General features: G+C 32.7%; 4 protein-coding genes across 4 annotated transcripts; 3 read left to right on the top strand and 1 right to left on the bottom strand.

Annotated features, from left to right (window-relative positions):
• The first annotated feature begins 244 nt into the window (after window positions 1–244).
• Window positions 245–4,017, top strand: LOC133782020 (uncharacterized). The gene is made up of 4 exons (XM_062221161.1): window positions 245–465; window positions 974–1,130; window positions 2,819–2,951; window positions 3,746–4,017. The coding sequence occupies exons 1-4, from the start codon at window positions 298–300 to the stop codon at window positions 3,753–3,755; spliced, it is 468 nt and encodes a 155-aa protein (XP_062077145.1). The 5' UTR covers window positions 245–297; the 3' UTR covers window positions 3,756–4,017.
• A 3,691-nt stretch (window positions 4,018–7,708) lies between these two features.
• On the top strand, window positions 7,709–12,859 carry LOC133782019 (uncharacterized). The gene is made up of 10 exons (XM_062221160.1): window positions 7,709–7,865; window positions 7,952–8,174; window positions 8,368–8,493; window positions 8,919–9,065; window positions 9,318–9,447; window positions 9,791–9,832; window positions 10,190–10,411; window positions 10,515–10,557; window positions 11,638–11,715; window positions 12,593–12,859. The coding sequence occupies exons 1-10, from the start codon at window positions 7,789–7,791 to the stop codon at window positions 12,657–12,659; spliced, it is 1,155 nt and encodes a 384-aa protein (XP_062077144.1). The 5' UTR covers window positions 7,709–7,788; the 3' UTR covers window positions 12,660–12,859.
• A 360-nt stretch (window positions 12,860–13,219) lies between these two features.
• On the bottom strand, window positions 13,220–15,677 carry LOC133782018 (proteasome subunit alpha type-4). Its single transcript, XM_062221158.1, has 2 exons — window positions 15,523–15,677; window positions 13,220–14,145 (listed from the first exon to the last, which is right to left on the bottom strand). Exon 2 carries the CDS (start codon window positions 14,131–14,133, stop codon window positions 13,381–13,383), a length of 753 nt encoding a protein of 250 aa, XP_062077142.1. The 5' UTR covers window positions 14,134–14,145; window positions 15,523–15,677; the 3' UTR covers window positions 13,220–13,380.
• Window positions 15,678–15,916: 239 nt separating this feature from the next.
• On the top strand, window positions 15,917–18,990 carry LOC133782017 (uncharacterized). Its single transcript, XM_062221157.1, has 3 exons — window positions 15,917–16,202; window positions 17,573–18,394; window positions 18,660–18,990. The coding sequence occupies exon 2, from the start codon at window positions 17,580–17,582 to the stop codon at window positions 18,369–18,371; it is 792 nt and encodes a 263-aa protein (XP_062077141.1). The 5' UTR covers window positions 15,917–16,202; window positions 17,573–17,579; the 3' UTR covers window positions 18,372–18,394; window positions 18,660–18,990.
• Window positions 18,991–19,547: the final 557 nt, after the last annotated feature.

Genomic DNA, 19,547 nt, shown 5'->3' with positions numbered 1-19,547 from the left:
AGAACAAAAATAAAATAATTTTGCTTAAAAATTATGTTGTTATATTTAATTTTTTTTTTATTAAAATTGACTTTAGAATTTTATTTTAATCATTTTATAAAATATATGGCCCAAAAAATAATTTATCAAAACACATCTCCAAACAAATAATTGACGAACACAGGTTGAAAAAGGTTGAAGCCCTTTATTTATTAACTAAATTTTCAAATAATTTATTTAAAACTAAATTAATTTTCAAACATGACCTTAATCTTATTCGCATAAGCAGTTTGTCAAGAAGGGTAAAGTAGAACGATTATGGAAGAGAAAGGCAGCGAAAGATGGAACGGAGCGATTACGAATCTCACCGAGTTGTCTTCCAATTTGGACTCTCTTCAGAAGCTTCTCTTCAAGAAAGCCGTTTTCGTTGACGATGAAACCTTTGCCAAAGCCTCCCTCACCTCTGAACAAGCCCGAACCATCAAGGTCTCTTCCACAATGCTCATCTTAGTTAATTAAAAAAAGCTTTGCTTTAATCCTTGATTCTTGCTCCATCTGATTATTGATTATTGATCATATGAATAAGTTTGCTATAAAGCTGTTGAACATACGAGATTTTGAAATGGGTATAAGTGTAGGTAGTAGATTTGAACATATTTTTTGTACACAATGAATTATGGTTGGGGGTTTTAGTAATGAAGTTATGGTTTGAATTTCTCTTGTGTTTTTACTTAAATTAACCACTTATTTGATATTTTAAATGCATCAAAACGTCATATTTATAAATGGGTTGGGGCTTGGTTCTCATCAAGTATTATTTGCAGCTTTATAATTCAGATTAATCTGAAAGATGTGGCTCATGTAAATTTATACATGATAATTAGTGTTCTGCTGTGATGAAATGCTCTCATAGTGCTTTTTTCTATCTAAATGACTAGAAGTAATTCATATTTTACATCAATACTCAAATATGGAAACTTTATGTTCTGTTTAGGCTCTAGATCAAAGGGTGGAATCTTTGGAAAGGGACCTTGATGCTGCCATTGTAGCTGCATCTCGTGCACGTAAAGAAAAACAAGCAGCTGAGGCAGCACAGAAAGCGGCTGAGTTGCGTGCACAGGAGGTTACAAAAGAGCTTGAGAACACCACAAGTATGTACAATTGAATTCTTTTCTTCCCAACTTTCTTTGTTTCCTTGGTTGTTTCAGTTGTTTACTTGAGAACACCCGAGTTGTGCTGTTGTAGTGTCTTGATCTGTAATTTTTAGAAATCTAGTTGGATGATGTGCTGATAATTCCTCCATTATATTGCTCATAAGTTAACTGAAGCACCTTTGTTCACTGCTTTGTTTAATTGGTCAAGATAATTTAGCTAAACATTAATGGTCTGAAATAAAAGAAAAGTTATGAGCTAGTATGCTATTTAGAAGAAAGTTGTAGCTCTAAGACGCAAGCTTCTGGAAAACTGAAAGAGTGGTGTTTCTCAAATTAGTGCTTAGACCATTTTGTGCTTCAAACATCTTCCATTTAAGCTATATGCTACAATGAACTTAGAATTCTCCTTCCCCTGGATCTTAATATGCATAGTCTAGGGCTTCAAAGTTATGATTTATAGTTTTTCTGCAAGTACTTCATCCTTTCCAGTGAAGTTGGTCTAGTAATCATCATGAAACTAAATAAACAATATAAATTAGTCTTGGAAAGTATTTTATTGGTCTAGTCTCGAATATTTTATACAATCTATTCTTGGGATAATAATTAATCTACTTTGATTATTGGTTTAGTCTTCTTAATTTTAAATCTAATTCAATACATTTTTTAGCTAGTTTAGTTAAATTGTTTGGTCTCGAGTTGATTGTCTCAGATTGTTAGCTTGATCCCTTTTTGGTTTTTGGGACACCATTGTAATGAGAATGACCTATTTCTTAAAAAAAAAAAATTATAGTTGTTGGGCATGCTAGAAAAGGGACTTGAGCATACTGTGCATTGGTCACAACAAACGCTTCTTGTTAATAATGTTTAGTCTTTGCAATTTCACTAGATGGCGTTGGATGTGCCATGTAGGATTACCTACACAATGAATGGGGGCCATACCTAAGACTAATGCTAACCTTGTGCCGATTATCAATTTCTTCTATGCCTTTGCCTATTATCAAGGTATTGGAACTTTGATAGACCCTGGGATTGGTAGAATAGTGTAAATAAAAGGGTATATGGGTCATCATAGTGAGCGGGTAGTGAGTGAGCTAGAATATGATAGTATAAATAAGAGAGGAAGAGAATGAAATGAGAAAAGCACGTTGAGAATTATGTTGTAATTGAACCGTAACTCTTGGGAGAGTTCTTGGGCTCTCGAATACCCAGTTGTTCTACTATTTTCTTATCATTTCTGCAAAATATCGATTGCAGCTCCGATTACCAATTTCTTCTATGCCTTTGCCTATTATCTCTGTAATTCATTGAAGCCTTTAGTGTAGATCAAACTTCTATTTCCATTTTTTTTTGGTTTCTCTATTCATTTCAAATTTGATTAAACTAGCTATCTTTGTACTTTCTGGGCTTTGTGGTCATATTTTGTAATCATAGTGCGAAGTGTTGGTCGCTTATGCTGATTAGAGTTCAACTATCCCACTGAGCTGTATTTATATGTAATTCTATTTCCTCAATTTCTTATAAGCTATATTAATTTAGGACACTTTTAGATGCACTATCATCGCACGTTGAGAATGTGGCAAGGCTATATCTGTTATCCTTGATAGAACCTTGTATTTGCTAGCAGAAATCATTACCAGAATTTATTGCTGGCACTTAACTTTGATATTTTCTGATTTTGGGTGCAGAGGTGTTTGAACTGCACATGGAGGAGTTGCGAGCGAAGCAAGAAGAAATATACCAGCGTGACAAAGACATTAAAGTCTTGGAAGCCATAATTCAAACGCTTGGAGGAAAACAGGCATCCCATTCCAAAACTGGGTAAAGTTTGGATGTTTATTTACTCTTTGAATTTTACTTGTAAATTTATGTGGGAAACAATTGAATGTACATTCTCTCTTAAATCTAATAAACGATTGTTTTTATTTTACAACAAATCCCTTTCTTAATGATTCTCTGGTGAGTTGGAATTTCTGTTTTAGCTTAATTCACTTCAAACTGTTTTATAACCGCTTCACAATAGTTTAAGTATATTTTTCTATAAATATATCTTTAATAAATGTTTTATTATTGATTTTTTAGGGTATGTTTTTTATTTATTGTTTTTTTCCTAGTGTTTCAACTAGTATTATCTTGAATGTAAATCATCCTGCCAGTGTTATATTGTGGAAATTACATTGTGTATGGCTTTGTTTTGGCATTGATTTTTTTTTAATGGAAAATTTGAATTGTTGTTTATATGGTTTTTTTAATTTTTTTATAAATATATGGCATTTAAATTACCATAAAAATAGTTAACTTTTGAAATAAGCCTTAGTTTTTAGTTTTTGGCACATTTAAGTTGTATTGTTTTTAATGACATTTCGGTCATGTGTTTTAATTATTTTATTTTTAAAATGTTATTTGTTAATATTCCCTAGTTTGCACGTGTTTCTTTTTTTAATTTTAATTTAAACAAAAAAAGTCTTCAAATTGTTACAAAAATAGCTATTTTAACATTCTTATTATAGCCTCCATTTAATTTTTAGTTTTAACCTCTTCTTTGTATTATTTCTAAGTAAACTTTCTTTCTTCATTATATTAATTTTCAAATGTTATTTGTTTTTTTTCTTCAGAAAATGGTAGAGTTATGAAGAATGTGGTGAGTAATGAAGAATGTAAAAAGATAATTTATTTAGTTTATGTTAAAAAAGTGGGTAGAATCTTAATTAAATTAGTTAAATGGATAAATATGGTTAGTTTAACTTTAAATTGGGTATTTATTAAATGGCTTTTTTTTATATATTTATGTACTCCTAAAAAATAACAAAAATATTGCTACATGGAAAAAAAAAAACTTTTATATGGTATAAGTTTTTTTTTTCAATAAATATCATTTTGTTCGTCATCATTCTCTTGTAGATGGAGGAAGCTTTTCCTTCATGTATGACCTAGGGCTATGCAGAAATTTTTACAACCCGCCCAACTCGAATAATCCGCCCAAACCAACTCGAAAAAACCGTCAAAAAACGCAACCCGAATAAACCGACCAATTATCAACCCACTCAATATAACCTAACCCGCCCAATTAATAATTTATTATTTTTAATATATTCAAATAAATATATAAATTAATTAAGTTTTGTTTTAATTTTTTTACTATAAATTTAAAATATTGTTTTAAGCTTAAAAAGATAAATTTCACATTATTAGTACTAGTATTTAAAAGAAAAAAATGTAAAAAAAAAAAATACCACTTTTGTTTGGGCGGGTTGACCCAACCAACCTGCCCAAAAAAAAATACAATTTCGGTTTGGGTGGGTTAATCCGACCAACCCGCCCAAATTATTGGACGGGTTAAAATTATTTTTTTCTTAATTGGGCAAGTTACGGGTCACTTTTGCTAACCCGATTATGACATTGGACGGGTAAAAATGCCTTGTAACCCGACCAACCTGCTCAATTCTCAGCCTTAGTATCACCCATGCTATCGATCTCAAAGCAATGAAAAAACATCATAGGTGCTGATGATATCCATCTAAGAACAATAACAGCAAGATCTAGATCCAAAAACAACATTCAATTTCAGGGGAATTGGAAAGAAAAAAAAAATCAGGCAACTTGTTATTCAAATCATCATAAATGCTGACGAATAGCAACGCTAAATCAACTAACAATTTGGAAGTCCAACAAAAAATCACTATCTTCCGCCACTATTAATGAAAATTCAACCAAAATAAATAAAAAAATAAAAACTACTTTTAGTATGATTCAAAGATAGAGAAGAAAATATATATATATATATATATATCATAAAACAACTTCAAATATATGAGGTAAGATAGAAAATATAGAAAAAATAGAGATTATTTTGAAATTTTTATTTATCAAATGTTTATGTGGTGTTGTTGTTAGGTTGTTTTTGTATTTATTTCACTGAATTTGTGTTATAAAATGTAAAATTACCACTGAAAATATTATAACATATTTAAAAAAAAAACTAAAATTATGTACCTTTCAGAGTAGTGGATACTAGGATAATAAAAAAATTATGTTGATTTCGAAGTAAGTGACTAATTTAAATTGAATGATTGAAAATATGAAGCTCTAAGGAAATAATATATATTTGTATCAGTAGTTATTGTTTCTTAATATGTGTTGGTGTAGTATTGGTGATAGTTTTTTAATAATATATGTTGGGTTGCTTTGTGGTTGACATGTAGTTGTTGAAACTGGGACAACACTTTTGAAAATTGGAAGTGATAAGATCATAAATTAAAAACGATATTTGAATGTATCAAGACAACCAATAAACAACATAACATAAACTACAACAAGACTAATACTAAAAATAACATACCCAAAATAATTGACCACATTTGAGAATAATTTGTATACAACTTAGAAGAAATGGTTCAACAAACTACTTGTAAGAAAAATGAAATTCGATAGCTATCGGGTCGTGAAAGCTCATATAACTTGAAAGAAAAATAGACAAAATGCCAATGGGGTGGTTTGAACAACTCAATTTTGGATCTGAGCTTATGGAACACTCACATAGGAGGTGAAGGTACTGTGAACAATGAGAACAATAGATCTAGTGGGTGTGGATGTGGCATTTGTAGACTTGCTGATTTCAATAGTGCGGTAGGTGGTTGGGTCACGCCAGCGACGAAGAAAAATGGTTGGAAGTTAGCAGAGTGGTGCGACATGGTGACTGGAATTGAGGAGGACGACAAGGTTGAGCTTGGGTATGGAAGTGATGGAGGAAGAAGAAAAGAGAAAAAGTGATGGAGGAAGAAAAAGAAAGATAAAAAGTAATGGAGATGTAAGTAAAGTGTGTCAGTAGTAAATGGAGATGTGTGTTAAAGTGATGGAGATATGTGTCAGCAGGAAAAATATTATTATTGTAAATTAAAAGTTATTAAAAAAGTATAAAACATAAAACCAAATACTAAAAATAAAAAAAAATAAAAACATCTCACAGTAAAAAATAAAGAAAATGATTGTCTTTGGTACTTTGTGTAAAAATATCATTAAACGAGAAAATTACACCAAATATGGTATTTTTTTTAACTTTGAAAAATATGGCAGTTTTTTTTCTTAAGTTTCTTATGGCATATTTTTTTTAATTACATTTTTATGGGAGTTTTTTTTTCTTATATGTTCGTAATATTTTATTTGTATACCATATTTTAATTTTATACCGTTTTAGTAGTTATTTCTAATATGTTTTTATATTTTATAATTTTAATCTATTTGTAATATTTGTTATTATTCATATTTTATTAAATATTTTTTTACATTATTTTTTGAAAAACAAAAACTGAAACCTTCTTCACCATGCTTTTTATTCCCATTTATTATTATTTTTTTCTTCCATTTTTTTTATTTTCTTTAACATTTTCTCTGCACTAAACGGTTACCACTATCAAAATCATTTTTAATTTTTAAGTGATGTCATGGTAACTTGTTACAACTATAAAAATAATTTTGATTTTTTTTAGAAATGTACCACTATCAAAATACCAATTAAATTGTAACTGGTTACTTAGTCAGACCTAGAAAAAAAATTGATATGAAAAAAATAAACTAAATTGATCGTAATGGTAACTGGTTACAACTAAGTTTGAAAAAAAAATGTAACTAGTTGTGATGGTAACCAGTTACTTATCCAAACTTGGAAAAAAAAATCAAATCCAAACAAAAAATCTAAACTGATCATATTGGTAACTGGTTATAGCTAGGTTAAAAAAAAATCAGATTTGAAAAAAAAAATCAGCCGTTATCGTACATGTGAAAATGAAATTAGATCTAAACAAAAATGATCGTTATCGTATCTGGTTACAGCTAGGTTTGAAAAAAATTTAGATATGAATAAAAAAATCACTCACTGTGGTACCTGGTTACTTAAACAGGTCTGAAAAAAATCAGATTTGAACAAAAAATCATAAACAAATCGTGATGGTAACCGGCTACAGTTAGGGCTAGAAGAAAAAAAGTCAATTCTAAAGTGCAATATCAGATGTGAAAAAGAAGAAGAACTACAAGAAGATAAAAAAGAATAATATTAAAAGAAGAAGAAGAAATAAGAAAAAGAAAAAGAAGAACCAAAGGGGGTGGAACTACATCGTCGGGAGGGTAGGGGCCTGCGTCGCCGGCAGAGGGTGGAGATGGTGTCGACAACGAATGGCTAAGAAGAAGGAATCAAGTGGGGAGGAGATTGGGAAAAACGAGAAAATGAAGAGAGATGTTGCGAGGGAGAGAAGGAAGAGAATGAGAGATTTTTGTGTAAAAATATGATCATCCATTTTTTTATATATATATTTTATGGAATTCCTATATTTTGAATTTTTTTTAGAAAGCTCACCAGTAGCATTTCTTTTTTATTCCTAAATATAGAAATTCACTCACTTTTTGCCATTTATGTAAACTTCTCTTATTAAACCAAGTTTGCTTTTACCGGTATGTGGCCCATTAAAGGCCCAAGTATTGGATCCAATTCCAAATAAAGCCCACTGTTCTTGATGGACTACTCTTCGATAGTGGGCCTTAGATCGTCTTTCTTCCACAAAGAACAGGAGTCTTACCATTTCCTAGTATTATGAATTTACGACACACAGACAAAGAGGAGCCAAATAGAACCAAACGGTGAAAAAGAACTCAATTCAATTTGTTAATGGCGGCGAATTCCTCTCGACCTAACCTCAAGCGCCCTTTCCCCGATGATGATGAAGAATCAAACAAACCTCAAATGTAAGTTAACTTTCTTTGTTTGTTTCCAGGGAAAGCATTTTCTCGATTAATTTCTCTCTTCTTGATGGTTTTCTTGGTTGTTGCAGGAAAAAAAGGGTTAGGTTTCCCAAGAAGAAACAGAAGGGAGATGAAGCAGCGGTGAAGAAATTAGTAATAGACGAGGCTCTACCTCAGCCCGCTCCGCTGACCGACCCTCGTCAGGCGGCTAAGGAACGCTCCAATCGTCGTAGCCAAATGACTACGGAGCTTTTGAGTGACGATAATAGAGGTATTATCAGCGATATTTCCATAGCTGAAGTAACTTATGAGGTGAGTTTCAAGCTCTTTCTCTGTAGAAATAAGGATTGTGTTTGTGATTTTTTTTTAATGATTCCTTACTGAATTGGTGTAGCTTTCTTGTTTTTTTTCTTTTTTCGATTCAAGATGATTTGGCCAGATTCTTCTTTATTGGGATCAATGGAAATAAAAAGGATAGCCTATGATGCGGAGTGTCTTTTGACAGGAAAACGAGGATTTTGTGGACGATGGCATTCAAATTGAACCTTTCAACTTAGACAAAGAGAGGGAAGAAGGATATTTTGATGCTGACGGCAATTTTGTGGAATATGTCAACGAAAATGAAATCAAGGTAAACATTCTTGAACTGGGCTGTGCTGAATGAACATACCGTATACATACATATTCAAATTCTGGATGTAGACCCTTTGGACCAAATAGTGTGTGCATAAGTTTAACCAAATTAATGTAGTGTTGTGTAAGTAGAATCAATCTAGCTATCGTTAATACTTCATTTAATATGGGGCTGAATTTATACGAACTTGGTAAATATTAGTCTTGTTTTTCCTGTCATTTAATTCAATTTGTGCCTTGTTGCTACTTTAATTTCGTGCAGAATTATGTGTACACTAATGCACTTTTGAGTTTTACTCTTTAGATCAGAAGTGGGGCCAGTTCCTTTTTAACCAATCGTTATTACATCCTTGTTCATTATATGTATAGTTTAGAGAAAAGTAGAATTACACTTGTTGTTCATAGTCATGTTAATTCTTGCAGGATGCTTGGCTTGATAGTGTTGAAGTGGCACCAAAATACGCTGGTAAAGTAGTAATAAAATATGATGATGATATTCAAGAACTTACGTCTCGTGAAATTGGAAAGATGAAAAGACGCATAGCAGATGCTCTTGAGCCAGGCGAAACGGTAATCTTGTTTTATTTATAATTTTTCCACCATACGTTGTTCTTCTTAAATTTCTTTCCTGCTTTCTTGAAACACATCCTTTACTTGTCAGCAACATTTCCTCTGTCTTTTTTTTTTCTGTAATGGGTGACATTATTAAATCCCCTACATTGTATTTTATATGCCTTTCTTTACCTGAGAACTGGAACAACTCTTAAATTTTTGTTCTGTATGATTGACTTAGTATTGTGCTAATGTTGTTTTACATGATAGGTTTTGCAAGCTTTGAGGAGATTGAAAGGAACTTCGAATAACAAGAAGGATAAAATGCCGCCTGAAATAAAGGCGATATTTGACCAGCTAACTGAAGATGCCATGAAGTTGTTGGAGAATGGCGAATACGGTAGGTAGTTTGTTAATTTGTGTCTATGTTTGTTGTTGATACGGAAGCACAAACATAGTTTCATAATTTATTATATGAACTTTAAGTTTGTTTGTTGTTGTTTATATGTTTATGAACATTTTGTAGTTTAGACTTAAATTTTTCAAATCGCAAAATGGACATACTCTTGTATATGTATTATATTTCATAGGAGAAAATGGTGCATTTATGCTGTATACATGGTTACAGAAAGCTGTTAAGGTTTTCCAATGGTCATGTAATAAATTTTCTAGTTGTAGAACATGATCTTTATTTCTTTTTTCCTTCTTTGGTTATTTATTGAATTTAATTACTTTTTTTACAGATGTGTACAGTGAAAAGAAAGAGGTTTTTGAGCGTGAAGCAGGTATGATAAATAGTTTTTTCAGTCTTAATTTTGGGTGAGAGTAAAATTTTTTGAACTTTTTTTCTGGTCAGCAACCTTCTTTCCTGGTTAAGAAAAAAGGAACCTAGTGGATATTTTTGCTAGAACCCGTCTAGATGCTTTGTGTGTGGGCTTTTCCAGAAATATGCATGTTTCAATGATTTTTGACTGTTATGTCATTGAACCATGCGATTCCATATTTTTATTATTTTATTAAATGTTTTTTCAATGATTTTTTACTGTTATGTCATTGAACCATGCGATTTCATTTCTATTGTAACGCTCCTGCATTCTTTTAACTTACTCTTGTGGTTTTAACTTGCATTGTTATTATTTCAGAAGGATATGAAAACCTTGCTCGTTTAAGAGGTGAAGGCCCATCTGGAAGTGCAGGGAAGGACATTTTGTCTGGTTTAACAGATGCTGGAATAGTTTCTTCAGGCCCTGTTAATCCATCCGAGGATTCATTTGATATATTTGCGGATGATGAAAGTGCTGCTGCTAAGCCATCTTCTAATGGAACTGGTGAACCAACCAACGGTGCAAACGCTAACTCTGAAAGTAAGGATTTATTTATTCTGAAAGTAAAAATGCTACTGCTAACCCATCTTCTGATAAAATAATTCGATATATTGTCTGAACTTGGTTATTTTTTGGTCTGCAGGTGGGACTTCACAAAGTGATTATGTGTTTGACGAGTCTTCTGGGTACCTCTCTCTCCCTTTCTTTCCCCTTGATATATTGGAAATTGGTCTGTGTTTTGGTTCTTGTTGTTGTTAGTTTGTTATTGGAATTTTTTTTGTTTACCACGTCAAGCATTTCTTGAGATACATATAGCTGTTCTGTTTAATACAGATTTGTTTCATTAATATAATGTCAACTTGGCTTTTCCTGAAGAGATTCTCCAACTGAATTGGAAGGGTTGGTATCTCCGATGCTTAAGTGTTCTTTACCATTTTTTTCAACTGCAGACAATTTGTGTGATTCTTTTCAGGAAAAAATTTTAGATTTTGTTTTTTAATTCTTAAATATTTCTATAAATTTGTTAGGATCCCACAATGACTATGGGAATAGTTTAAGTTGGTGATCTTTAACCGCTTTGGCTCCCCTTTTGGAAGTATGTTCAACCTAAGTGGTAATTAGTGGTATTAGAGTCGGCTCTGATACCAATTAATAGGAACCCAAAACAGAGAAACAGTAGGCAAAATGAAGATTTCTATGGATCACAATTGAACAAATTACAAAATGAAAAACCAGGTTATTCAAAGGACCTGGAAACCTCTCAAGAGGTGAGAGTTTATCACACTGCCTCACTTCTTTAATAACATCTTTACTAAACCATATAATAGATTATATAGCCTGCTGTCCCAATTTCTCATATTGTACCACCCCTTAAACTTGCTACCTGTCTCTTAACATTTCTCCTAATCTATATGACCTGGTTAACTAGATCCAAACAAAATGTTGTTTTCTAGATGGGGAAGGATTGTTAGCTTATTCATATGTTTCTATCTGAACTAGACATAAGCTAATTATAGTTCTGAATATTTTGTTCTTTGTTATCTCTGAGCTTTATTTAGTTAATTTCTGGTCTTGGAAGTAAGTCAATTATTTTCCAGTGTCTGAACCTGTTTTTCATCTATGTTTCTAAAAACTTTCATGTTCTGCAGGTTCTATGTTATTGTTGTATAAATTATGATTGTTTCATGTGCAGTGCATTGTTTGTTTCTTTCTTTCTTTCTGCTTACTAACTACTTTTTGTTGGTTATTCTTGGCTGATTCTTCAGATACTACTACAACAGCAGTTTGGGCTATTATTATGATCCATCTACTGGACTGTATTGTTATGCTTCGACAGGACAATGGTAATGCACATGTGTCGTTTGCTCTTGGAAACAAATTTGCATGTTTATTATTTTGGTTAATTTGCTTTCTATTTATGCTTTTTTCCTTGTCTATGTTCTGGACAACCATAATCTTAATAAGTTACATGCCAAAATTTCTTGCTTGTTATTATTTTCTGTACTAATATCACCACCATAAACAATATGTGAAACTCTTGTATTATACATTTCTTAGTATATGCTACAACTTATTCAAGTTGAGTCCTCTTGGAAGCAAATTACTAGTCTGATTTTGCTTGCATGACTGTAGATAAAGTAATGACCTTCTCAAACTTCCACAGTTTCATTGGGGGTTAGTTGCCTTAGTGTTGCTGTACAAGCAGATACTGGACAAGGTTTAGGGTTGTCACTATCTAGCTAGTGTTAGTTGCAAAAGCGCCTATGAAATTAACTTAGTTTTTTCAGACTCCAGCTCTCATGAATTAGGCAGTTAATGTTGATAGAACACCTAGGGACTAGCAAGAGAGAGAGTTGGTGGGAGTATTAGAATTCAGGTCACCCTTTAATATATATGGTCATTCAACAGCTATGGTGAATGTGGAAGGTTCAAACTTCACAGCTTTAATTCTTACAACTCATCGTTGGTTTGCAACGCACTGATCTCCAATGTGTGATTGCTTTGATATTGCCTTATGAGTTATCGCCTTAGCAAGATTCCTATTATATTGATTCTCCTAGTTTTGATAAAATGTATGATGCTGTATATAGCCTGTACTTGTAGTGGACACGTCCTATTAACACGAGTAGATATATTAGATAACAAGATATATGTGTTGTGCTCATAAATCATGTAAATGTTTTCAGTGGCTTCTTATATATGTTTTCTTGTCAAACTTAGGTACTCGTATAACGAGGAAACCGGAACCTACGATGAAATACAAAATGCCGCATCAACTGGGGACTAGAAGAGGAAGAGATGGTTTTGCTACTACATCTCTAGAGCAAATTTGTACAGACTCAGCCAGATTTTGTTTTTTAAAAAGGAATTGGATAGCTGTTTCGGGCAGACTAAGAATTGACCCCATCTTAAGAATTCCAGCTAAATACTTGAATGTGTTATTAAACGTAGAGATCTATACATTGTGCTGTGTTAGTTTACATCTCACTACTGCCTTGTATTTCCCTGAAAGCTATAAATTTTAGTTTTGTTGAAAGACATGGAATCGTTACTCTTAAAAAAAATGGAGGAATGATCGTGAATGAAGTTTTTTCTATTTATTTTGTTTTTAAAAAGAATTTATTCATTATTGCTTCTCTATTTTCATTAGGGGTAGGTTTAAATTAACATCTAAAAAACAAAGGAAACGTGTTCACTTAAGGCAATACCTTTTTTAATGTAAGTTGATTAAAATCATATGTCGGCCGTACCAAGTTGACAACATTAACAAGGAAACCAAACTCAAAAGAATTTCACTCCAAAAAACATCCAAAATAAGAAAATAAAGCAAGGTCGGAAGAGTCAAAGTTAGTTGATACCAAACAATTTAAACTAGAGAAAAATGTCACTTACAACATACTTAAAAGATAAACCCATCAAGTATCACAAATGGTTTGACACTGGAGAATAGTTTTAACTGAAGAGATAGTCCAACCTTTGCTAATACCATGAAAATGTATAAAAATGACTTAAGAAGACTCTGGAGCTGGTTGAGTCACACCAAACTTCACCAACAACTTGCTCAAAGAGTCAGGCGAGCAAACTTGGTACTTCACATTTCCAGACGGCGAAAGGTAGACCTCGGCCAATTCAAGTTTCTCAGAAGTAAGACTTGTGCTGTCCATGGTCTTACTCAAAACCTTGAGCGCCAGCTGGACCGCCTCTTCCCTTGTCATGTCGTCCTTGTAGTCCTGTTTAAGCATTGATTGTGCTGCTTGGTTGTTTGCACCGATTGCAGCAGCTTTCCAGCCACCATAGTTACCACTAGGGTCACTCATGTAAAGCTGGAAGCCGAAATTCTTGTCCCACCCTGCAAACAAAAATGAAACACCAAAGGGTCGGAGACCACCAAACTGTGTGTAGCCTTGCTTAGTGTCACAAAGTGACTGAACTAGCTGCTCAACAGGCATTGGCTCTTGGTAAGAGAATGTGTAGCGCTGAGCTTGAACTCTTGCGGTATTTATCAGGATGTTGGCATCGGACATTATTCCGGCCACAGCACATGCAACATGGTCATCGATCTTGTACATTTTCTCAGTGGAAGTTGAGGTTTGCAGGAGTTTGGATGTTACTTTCTTCTCACCAACCAAGACGACACCATCCTTTGACAATATTCCAATTGCGGTACCTGCATTACCAATGGCCTCCATTGCGTACTCAACTTGGTAGAGACGACCCTCAGGGGAGAAGATTGTAGTACGGCTATCATATCTTCTAGACATCTTTACTTATCACTGTCCAGGGAATAAGCAAAAAAGGATAAATACATTTTCGAATAGAAGTAGATTAGAGAATTTGAAAGAAGACTAAGAACTCCCTTAGGTTATTATCAAAAGCAGTGGACAAAAGCATAGTTCTAACTGATCTAATCTCAAATAAAAACAAAATGCAACAATAGGTCTCTACAAATTAACATGAAATCATGAAGCTATAAATTGGAAGACAAGTGAAGAATAAAACACAGTACAGGGATGACATAGCCAAAGTACACATATGACATTAACAATTCTATGAAGCTTGACCAAAAAGAACAAAATAAAAAGGGAAAACTATTTATCTCAAATCCAAACTGCCCTTATGAATGGTCAACAAAACATTAAGATATCAGCTTCAAAGCGATAACATGATTATGATTCACTATCTTAATAATGAAGAAGCTTTATGAAACACAATCTTAAAAATTAGAATATGTAACTTTTACTTTCCTTGCAATGCGATCTCATACAGTAGCACTCCATCCATGACATAAAACGCAAAAGACAACGAGTAATTCAAAAACTAAGCATGGCCAAGACACAAGATCCATTCTTAGAGGAAAGCGAAATCAGACATACAACAACATACATATGAAAATAACAAAACCCAGAATATAATATTTTATGGCATCACAGAAGATTGACCTTCAGCAATTTAACATTCTACTAAAACCAATTGAAGTCAACCACAACCCTCACATAAATACAAACACAGAGAATGCATACATGTTCAATTATCAAAATACCCGGATAAGAAATCAAGCTAAATAGACAAAAACAAAAAGGACATCACAATAAATCAAACTCTTGCATAATCAAAATACCCCCCAAAACTAACACTTTCTTATAGAATAAAAGAAATATCTATAAAAAAAAAACAAATGAACGCAACAAATTCTTTCATTTCAAGAAAATTCCATGTTGAAAGGATGGAGAGTACTGATAAGAAACAATCTATTAAAACCATTACCTATTATTGTTTCTCTTTAACACTAAATCAATAACTTTAAGACAATTAGAACAAGCTAAACAATTTTATATTTTACTTTGTCCCAATTCGATTAACGCCTAAACCTATTCTTAAACCAGATCTTCCATACTCGAACTGCACAAAAACTATTCAGGTCAGAGAGAGAAAATGCAGAATAAAAAATACCCATTAAACCCAATTGATAATTTTACAAACCCTTTTCCGATCAAATTGAAAATATCAAAGAAAATAGAAAAATAGGTACAAACTCAATGGACAAAGATCAATACTCAAATAAATAAGTATATACATATAAACTAATAAACAAAGAAATCCCTTTAGCGAACTAGAAACGAAAAGCTTAATGGAAAGTGAAAATGGCGAACCTGTGAGGCGAAGGAGAGTTCAGAGCTAGGAAGAAAGGTACAAGAGACAGTGTAGAAGGAAGGAGTAAAGAGAGGAGGGTATCGTGAGCAAGGGGAAAAGAAAACTAAAAATAAATCTGAGAAAAATTAAAAGTTAAAATTGAAAAGACAAAATAGTTCTTAATGCTTACACTCCAAACGACAATTTTATAGGGGTATAAAGGGAAAGGTAAACTTTTTTTCTTTTAATTTGGTGAAACGACATTGATATCTCTAAATGTGTCAAAATTGCACTGAGACCCTCTACAATATATATATATATTGGGTCATTTCAAATTTATTTTATCCTAGTTTTGATTATTTTTTTATAAAATGGTCTTCAACACCTATAGCTTGTCAAAAAATTTCTGACAACTAGTAAAAGAATTGTTCGAAATTGTTAAACAGCCGGACTGAGGTAATTTTGAAAAAAAAAAAAATGCAACCCATTTTTTACCAATTACTCGTATATGTACATATATATATAATATAAAAAATTATTAGAATTTGTTCAAAACCAAACGCTGAAGCTCGGTGGAAGTTAGAAAAATCTTTTGGCTTTGCATCAATGCATGTTTGTAAAATTCCAAAAACTGAATTCTCTTGCACTCTCAGAATCAACTTGCGACTCCCAATTTCCAATTACTGCTCTTAGTTTTCAGGTGATTCTTGCCTTCTTTTTTTTTCCAGGATATGTGATTCCTGGTTTTTTAGTTCTTTTTATTTTTTAGGAAATGTGATTCTTAGGGTTTATGAATTTTGGATTTTTTTTTTGTTACTTGAAAATAAATTAAAGATAAATTGGTACTTATTTTTTTTCTTTCTAAAATTGTTAAGTCTGAATTTCTCCAATATCATTTACATTATGTAAATGGAAGATAAAACAAATGATCAAATTATATATTTATGGATATTGGATAATTATATATATTCATGCATGTTATGGATATTTAATTGAAATCCCAAAATGAATAGCTGTATATTATACTTGATGATAATAACTGTTTAGAAATCTATTTGTAGGTCTTTAGGACTGGTTTTAATGTATCCAGAGGCTTTGGTTTTGATCAATATTTATAAAGGGACTGGTTGTCTAAGAACATTGGTTTTGTTCTATTCCTTTTTCTCAAAAGCATTTCTCATTTGGCCTTGTAGCTTCTTCCACAAGTGTATGCTATGATGATATTGGTTATCTGGTATTTGTAGTTTGTGTTAGGTGTTTTTCTCAACTAATTTCAATAAATAGGGATAAATTACTAAAATAATGGCACTTGAAGAATGCATTATTTTCATTGTTTTCCGTTTTGAATTGTGATGATTGAATATTATAGACTGTGGCGCAAGAGTCTCAAGAACTCAGGACCTACAAGAATATAGAAAATTTTGCTCCTCTCAGTTTTGGTACAATTTGGGAGGTCACTAAGCTATATCCTTTCTAAACATGTTTAAACGAGTACTTTCGGGTTGTCAAAGATTTTGCAAAACTAATGAGAATCTTTTCCCTTTCTCAAAAAATAAAAGCAGCTCTTTCATAATATACAGCCTTAAAGCCTCCCCACTTGCCTGTTTTCATACTTTTAGACAGAAGTTTATTTTTCAAGCTTGTTTAACTTCAGGTTGGCCTCAATAAAACATATGTATACATTAGTCTAAGTGCTGATTTTTTTTAAAACATTCAATGTATCTCACAGTATACCATATGGTATATAAGAATTTGTGAAAAAAGTTGAAAGTTGAAACAACTTGGGATTAAGTGTAAATTAATTATAAAAAAAATTGTTCATCTTTCTTTTCAATGGAAATACTTGTTTTGTATAGTCTAGCATTGACTGGTTATAAATCCGTAAATCATGTGCTTAGAAGATCACAATTTGGTAGCCTTTGTACATTTAACTTGAAACATAGGCTGGGGCATATGGTGACACTAACCGTTTATAAACATAGCATTTTCATGGAAGGGCCCTATATATTGCTGGATATGGGTTCATTGCATTGTATACTTTATGTTGAGTTGTTGACTTTTACACTGCAGGTCCATTATGCGCCAACCTAACTGCTCTCGAAAGAACCAGCATGCGGTCCTGCTTAAAACTGCAGAAGATGTAACTGAGACCACACCTGGGGTGGTAGGTGAAGCCACTTCTAACATGCCTGAATCTGGTGCGCAGACCTCAAATGGTAGACCACAGCAGACAATGGACACAATTGCTGTTCCAATTAATCAGATCCCATTAGTAGAAGAGAGAGAAACACTAATTGAGAGAATTTATAATTTGGGCGCTTCGAAGTTCAACGGTTCTGCTAGTCCTGATGATGCCGAGGAGTGGATACAGAGGCTTGAAGAGATTTTTGATATCATTGGTTGCTCAGACGAGGAAAAGCTTTCCCTCGCCAGGTTTTTGCTAGAGCAAGATGCTTTTCATTGGTGGAAGGGGGTGAGACATTATTGCTATCCTTATCCATCAACCATAACTTGGGGAGATTTTCGTCGTGAGTTTTATGATAAGTATTTTCCACGTACCTATCGTGATGCCAAGCTGAGTGAGTTTTTGCAACTGAAACAAGGATATATGACTGTGAGAGAATATGAGGATAAGTTTATTTCATTGGTGAGATTCGCCCGAGCCTTGGTAGCGAACGAAGTTGATATGTGTAGGCGGTTTGAGGACGGCCTTCGAAGGGATATTAGGATGATAGTTACTGCAGTAGGTTGGACAGAGTTTCGCGGGCTCGTTGATGCTGCTCAGAGAGTAGAACTGTGTATTTCTGATCATCAAAGCAACCAGGAGCAGCAGCAGCGTATCGATAAAATTAGTGGTCGGCGAGGTTAACATAAATTGATCTCATGCCAAAGGTAGAGTTCTTAAGAAAGAAAATCAACACACTTCATAGTTTGGTTTTTGGTTTGACTGACAGCAAATTCTTCATTTTGAACTTCAATGGTACCAATGCACACTTCATACAGCATTATTTTATAACATAGGTCTATTTTCCATTTATAATTATTTACTGTGTTTCCAATCTATTTGCTTATACACTCGTGTCATTTACAAGTTCAATTCTACTTTGGATTTGTAATGTTTCAGAACTCATGCTCTCTTATTTTCTTGTTCTTACAGGTAACTGAAGATCTGTGACATTCCTTTGGTAGAAATCTTGACAGACTTTCTCTAGTTGATTTCATCATAAACTGGTCTTTTGTACCTAAGTTGGTATTTCATGCTATTAAGTATCAAAACCACCTTTGCCTTATTTCTCCCTTTTATTACAAGTAAAATAAGCTTTGGTTGTTAGAGCAGCTGAAACTTGCATAGGCTATATAATATATGCCTATATGATAACAACATTTGTAAAGGGCAGAATGTGTATTCAAGTAAGGTTTCTGTCAAACATGGATTCGAAATTATAGTCTATCATTTTGGTTTCAAAATTTTAAGTTGTACTTTGTTATGGGCTCTGGTTGTGCACTCAAGTAAAATTAACTTCGTAGTAATTTACTAGACTGTAATCAATAACGGGAGTTAGCCCCCCAAGACCAATTAGTGAAAGTAATCATTCAATGAACTACGAAAAGACAATAGGGTGAGTTTAGCATAATGTTGATTATTTTTTGTTGAGAGGAATGTTAACTTCCTATTTCAATATTTTAGTCAACCTCTATACTGAAAATTACATGTCGAAATATTTTATGTTCATAGCGATGTTCGTTGTAGTTACAATATCATTCTTATAAAATTTTGAATAGTTTACAGTACCGAAAATATATTTGTATTTTTTTGAACACGCGTGATAAATCGTAATATCAGAAACTCAGTTTTCGGCATTGTAAATTATTCGGAATTTTCAAAAAATTTGCAGGAAGGATATCGTAATTACAACGAACACCACCATGACATTTTTTTGAAAAAAAATACTCCAACATATATTTTTGAAGATAGAAGTTGATTAAGAGGTTGAAATAGAAGGTTGATCGTATCATTCATTATTTTGTTAAATTTGTTGCAGAT

This window comes from Humulus lupulus, chromosome 6, assembly GCF_963169125.1.
Source record: "Humulus lupulus chromosome 6, drHumLupu1.1, whole genome shotgun sequence".
Classification (NCBI taxonomy): Eukaryota; Viridiplantae; Streptophyta; class Magnoliopsida; order Rosales; family Cannabaceae; genus Humulus; species Humulus lupulus.
Note: the sequence above shows the minus strand (reverse complement) of the source record. Positions and strands in the feature narration are given on the sequence as shown.